Source organism: Quercus suber, unplaced genomic scaffold (assembly GCF_002906115.3).
Source record: "Quercus suber isolate HL8 unplaced genomic scaffold, Cork oak 2.0 scaffold_302, whole genome shotgun sequence".
Classification (NCBI taxonomy): domain Eukaryota; kingdom Viridiplantae; phylum Streptophyta; class Magnoliopsida; order Fagales; family Fagaceae; genus Quercus; species Quercus suber.
The window spans coordinates 117,476-123,338 of NW_027069758.1; the positions used below are offsets into that span (position 1 = coordinate 117,476).

The 5,863-nt window shown below is 34.4% G+C and overlaps 1 protein-coding gene across 1 annotated transcript; it reads right to left on the reverse strand.

Moving 5' to 3' along the window:
* Positions 1-4,034: 4,034 nt before the first annotated feature.
* LOC111985145 (chlorophyll a-b binding protein 6A, chloroplastic) lies at positions 4,035-5,631 on the reverse strand. Its single transcript, XM_024016794.2, has 4 exons — positions 5,356-5,631; positions 5,051-5,153; positions 4,360-4,648; positions 4,035-4,254 (listed from the first exon to the last, which is right to left on the reverse strand). The coding sequence occupies exons 1-4, from the start codon at positions 5,550-5,552 to the stop codon at positions 4,109-4,111; spliced, it is 735 nt and encodes a 244-aa protein (XP_023872562.1). The 5' UTR covers positions 5,553-5,631; the 3' UTR covers positions 4,035-4,108.
* Between the last annotated feature and the right edge of the window lie 232 nt (positions 5,632-5,863).

The window sequence follows — 5,863 nt, forward strand, 5'->3', positions numbered from 1 at the left end:
AGAAGTTCAGTACCATATTCATTTTCTGTTGGCAACTACACTACAGGCTGGCTCGCTGACTTGGATACCCTCCTTGTTCAGTGGAGTTTCCTGTAAACACGGCTCTATTGTTGATTTGTTTCTGTTCCTGTTTCTTTATGTTTAGTTTTGCTTTCATATTCTTAAGGCACTCTTTTTTTTCATAGATTATTTGTTTAAAAAAAAAAAAAATTTATTTGACACTTTCCAATATTTTAAACCTTAGATCCAATCATCCAAGTTTTGAGGTCAAGCAATATGTAAGTTTATAATATTTGTATTTGTAAATATATAAACATCTCCAGACTCCATCTAATATCCCATCTAGCACTTTCACTCTGGCTAAACCATTAGTATTTCTCAATCTATATTGGATTGTTGAAAATTAGTACGTTTTCTTTATGTACTAATCGCCTTTGACCCAAAAAAAAGTAATTATGTCACTTTTATTATAGTGAAGTCAAATGTAACGTCTAAAGGAGACTGATTTATATATACATGTTAAAGAAAAGGATGTCAACTATCTTTTGAGCTTTGATGCCTCATAGCTTGGTAGAATCTTTCTTCACCAGGTGTAAATTTGATAAAGGAGATGCTTATCAGTTATCAATACGGTGGACGAAATTAAAGGAGGGTTCAAACTTTTCAGGAGTGCATGCAAATATGCAATGCAACACTTTGTGTTTTCACATATAAACATGGTGTAAATTTGGTGCACTGTGAATCTGACAATCACATCTTTGCTACTTGTACACTTTGAAATTCAATATTCACATGAAAAACTCAAACTTATTGCAGTAAAAATCATATTGACTGCAAGTAATTATGACTGTCATTTTACCATAAACCAAATGGTTTTAGTTAATTTGTTTAGGCTAAGACCTATTTAAATTATACTATACATATGGGGAGACAGGAATATTGGTTGTGGACAGTGGTTATATAGATCTCGATACTAATTGCAATGAACAAGCAGAACATTATGTATGAAAGGGACTTGACAGTTGACATGGGATCCCTATTGAGTCTGCTACTTTGTCCTCCTGTCTACTAAGCCAAATTGCATATTGAACAATTAGATACTGAATCATTATTCATTTAAGCTGGTACTTAGATATCTTATTAAGATATAGTCTTTTGATCTTTTTCATTTTTTTTAGTATATAATTTTTTGGTGTATTATGCCCCACATGTGCCCAAAAAAGATTTAATCATTCTTGACAAACTGAGGGTTAAAACAACATTGTGCTTCTTAACAACTGTTAGGACATATGTGGAAAGTGTTAGAAATATATGTAATGTAAATTAGCTAACTCTTTGACAAAACCAACTTTACTTGTAATTTGATAAATCTAGGATGGGTTTAGTACTTCAAGGAACAAGAATTCAAGTTTAGTATTGAAGTCATACAAATCTATCCAAGACATAAGTAAAGAAGTGTTGTTCATCAAAACTCAATAGATAGCCCAACAGAAACTCGACAGCAACTGTATCTGTTAAGAATTACGAAATTAGAATTTTCAGATCTAATTTCACGCATATCCATGTGTATTTGTGTAGAGTTTCTTTTCTTACAACCCTAGACATATATAAGGATTATTTTAAGGACCATCACAAGATGATGCAACTTGATGCAAAGTGATTATACATGCATATTGTGACCAAAGACAATTTGCCCTAGTTCATCATATTCTCTCTAGAAGCTACTGCGTCTTTGCGCCAAGGGTTTTATAACCAAGGGACTTCTTAATCTTCATTGTTGGATGAAATGAAGAACTTTGCAGCTAACATCTTTCTCAAGTAGGAGTGTTAGTCATGTACTGAGATCTGCGCATCATTGGTTAGTCACGTACTAGGAGCCATGCATTGAAAGGAGAAATTGCCGCTACATTATAAGTCCAATTGGGTATTGGGGTAAATGTTCAACTATAGGTTGGTATTAGGTACTGGGATTCCTTTTACTTATAACCGCTTGTTTTGATAATATTAGATTCTCAGAAGTGGTGATCTTAAGTTTACCCGGTGGAGTTTTGCCTCGGTGGTCTTCCCAATTCGTAAATAAATCACTTTTGTCAAATTTATTTTCCATTACATTTAACTTAATTAGTGATTTATTTGTACTACCACGCTTATTGCATGAAATTTAATCTAATTAATTGATTAATTTACCAAATGGGTCAATACATTTTTTGCCTATCAACAACGAGCACAGGGAATTATGATTCTAATATAGACTTCATCAGAGAAATTGGATTGGTATTTGGTAGTTCCTTTAGATTTCTATTATGTTAGAAGATTCCAATACAAGGAAGTGTGATTGAACATGGGGCGTCAAAGTCTAAGTTCTAACTACTACTAATAAATCCAAAATTGAATTTCAATTATAGGAAGGAAAGACTGAAATCAAGGGAGTTCCAAATCTTCCAAAGATTATATGTTTATTCTAAGATAGATTAGTATCACATAATTGGGTGCCCCTTCTTTTTTTTCATTTGTTGTTTTGGATAATAATTAGAGATGTGAAGAACATTCTAGTCTATGAGTTTTCATGACCAACTTGGATGTGTCATTTTTCATTATTTTGCTCCAACATTGTCAACAAAACTAGTTTCATCAAATCCCTAATGCCGATTCTTACATGTGTAGGAAATTAAAAAAACAATGTAGCCAACTTACAGATTACAATATGTACAATCCTACGTGTAAAGGAAGAGAAATGAGTAGACTTGTGTAGAATAAAATGGCTTTATAGTACCTCCGTACCCATGTTGCCAAGATGCATAAGAGAAGTTAAAGAATTATTTTTTGCTCTTGTGATGACTGTATAGGATCTGTCAAAACCAAAATAAGATTTAGTCAATGGAGACAATAGGCACCATTTGCGGTGAGAATATTCATAAACAAGCTACAAACCACATAATTTTCCAAACATCGGTTATTTTGTTACTTAACCCCCTGACCACAACAAGTGGGAACATGTGTATTAGGGGGGTTTTCTCTGATTTTAATTTTGCTCTGAGAATTGATTGAGAGCAAAACCAATTAGATTGCCTTTTATTCTTCTGAAATCATGGAAATCTCAATTCATTAAATATTGTTTTATCACATTGCAGGCCATTAATTAAGTTGTCGCAAGTGCCATGGGTAGAAATTAATGTACACCTATTTTGTGACTCTCATTATACCACCCTCTCACAGTATATGAGACTTGTACATTTTGTTACTTTTAGTTTTTCAAATAGAAACATCTATTATTTCAATATATCTCTCCAACTATTAAATTATTAAAAAATAATAATAATAAAAAGGCCGTCTTGATTTTTTTTTTTCATGATTGAATGGTATGAACTATGAAGGTTAATAGGTTATTAGGTTAATCGTGGATTCAAGAATCCAAGCTAAATTAAATAAAATAAAAATTCCAAGCTGATGCTGGGCCGGTAAATTTTTGTGGTTCTTCATGGTTACACTGAGCCCATGGCCCAAGGGAAGCCAGCGACGCAGACTCAACTGTCCACGCAATGGGCAGTGGGCTATTGCAGCAAATAATTAATGTCAAGAGTTAGGCCCAATTGTTCAAGCAACAAAGATAATGTTATTTATACTACTTTTCAGTTTTCATAAATTAAATAATAATTTAATAAACCAATACTAATTTATTTGATTTGAGTTTAGTTGTTGTAGTGATTCTCATTCTCTTTTCCGTATGGACTCTTTATTTTTATTTTTTTCCACCACTTTCTATAGACTACGTTAGAATTATAACGAAAATTATGACACAAAAATTATGTCAACAGACTTTTCTCTTTTGCCTTTAGGGTGCAAGAAGAAAATACCCAAATAGTTAGTCACTATCCCAGTCAATTGAAGATTGTTCCCAGCATTTCTCTCGACCACTACCACGAATTAACTAGACTTGTTTTGCATTTACTAGAATAAAACAAGTACACTAATTTTCACAGTATTTTTTAGGTACCAAAGTGAAAGTTAATAATGTAGCAATTCTAAACTTATAATTACACAGACCAAAGAAATCCCGATTCATTACAGAATGTCACATGGACTTTTACAGTGAAAAGTATGATCAAAATTACAACCCTTTTGGGATAATCACATTCCCAATGTTGTTGTGCCATGGGTCAGCCAAGTGAGAAGCCAAGTTCTCCAATGGTCCTGTGCCAGGATAAGCTGATTGTTGAACGCAGAACCCCACAAAAGCCAAAATTGCAAGCCGACCTACATACAAATCAAACAAAAAAAAAACATGTTAGATACATAATTTACATAACTTCTTTATAGTCTAAAAATGATTGTAACAATTAATGAATCAATCACTCTTACCATTTTTAATCTCTTTGACCTTGTATTCCTCGAATTTTTTAGGGTCCTTGGAGTAGCCCAAGGGGTCAAAAGCACCACCAGGGTACTTCTTCTTCTCAGGGTCTTTCTCCATGCTACGTTGGTGCTCAACGAAGGAAATTGCAAGGAATTCAATAGCCAAAATGGTGGGAAGATTACCCCATGGCACTGGGTTTCCCAAGTATGTGGCTTGGCCTCCTGGAACTGCAGCCCACTCCTGAGCCTGCACCCAGTTGCCCAATCCCAACGCCTCTGGTACTAGGACTCCTGGCTACAAAAACATACGAAGATAGATGGAAAATAATTACATAAAACGATAAGCTTTTGGGTTAATCAGTAGTTTATTATAGTAGCTTCAAAACCACTTATTTGAGTTCAAGCCTTATTTTCACTTTCCTTTCAATTTAAAAAGTTAAAATTTCTCCTTTGTTATATGAGCTCACAAGGATTATCAATTATATAAGGTTACGGTCACAAATTCTTACCGGTTTTTATTTGGGTACATTATTAATATTACTTTTTCATTTACAAATAATCATAAACCTCGTAATTACGCCAGTAATTTGTAAAATAGTTTGTGAATTCAACATTTTCCTTGTAACGATAACCCAAACTTCAGTTAGGAGACAAGTGTTTTCACAAATTGCTTATGAGTCTTTAAAATGAAACTTACAACAGCAAGCATAGCCCATCTGCAGTGGATGAGTTCGGATTCCTTAAATCTTTCAAGGTTCTCTGGAACTTCACCTAGCCCAAGTGGGTCAAATCCAAAGTCACTGCCACACAAAAACACATGCAACTAATCATACCTCACATCATGCTTTACATGATACCTATAATCACACAAAAATGCTAAAATTACACTACCAATTTTACAACATAATATATAAGTGCCCCAATTTATATTTTTTTTAATTATTTATTATTATCGATGATACATCCGTTTGTAAGATTTATGTGTAAATGATTTATACGTACCCGGGTGCCGAACCATCGAGGTGTGCAGGCCGAGGCTGACCTGGCATCCACTCCGCCGACATGGTAAAGCGGGATGAGGCATTGACACCAACACTAGAAAGAGGGGTAGCTGTGGCAAATTTGGACTTTGAAGAAGAAAGGACTGATGGGAAAGCTGTGGTGGCGATGCCACAGCTCATCAATGTGTTGGCAGCCATTTGTCTCCTATTGAAGTTTTGTGTTTTTGGAGAGGAACCAAAGAGAGAATGAATGAATGTGGATTATGGAAGAGCAACCAGTAGTACAAGTATGTGTAACTGGGGATATAGGCGAATCCAAATTTGGATTGCCATTGGCTAGTGATACTAGATTTTGCTATGTTATTGGGCCACGTGTCAATTCCAATCCATTTGGGTACGTGGAATATCCCTGTGGATATCAGATATCTTAACCATATTTCCATGGTGGAGGTTGAGTGCCAGCGGGAAAAATCAACTATCATTGTTTTTTTTTTTTTTTTTTTTGGTAA

Coding starts and splice junctions, on each gene's coding strand:
- LOC111985145 (XM_024016794.2), bottom strand. CDS start 5,552: ATGGCTGCCAACACATTGATGAGCTGTGGCATCGCCACCACAGCTTTC. Junction 5,154..5,355: donor CTCGATGGTTCGGCACCCGG/GTACGTATAAAT, acceptor TTTGTGTGGCAG/TGACTTTGGATTTGACCCAC. Junction 4,649..5,050: donor GATGGGCTATGCTTGCTGTT/GTAAGTTTCATT, acceptor ATGTTTTTGTAG/CCAGGAGTCCTAGTACCAGA.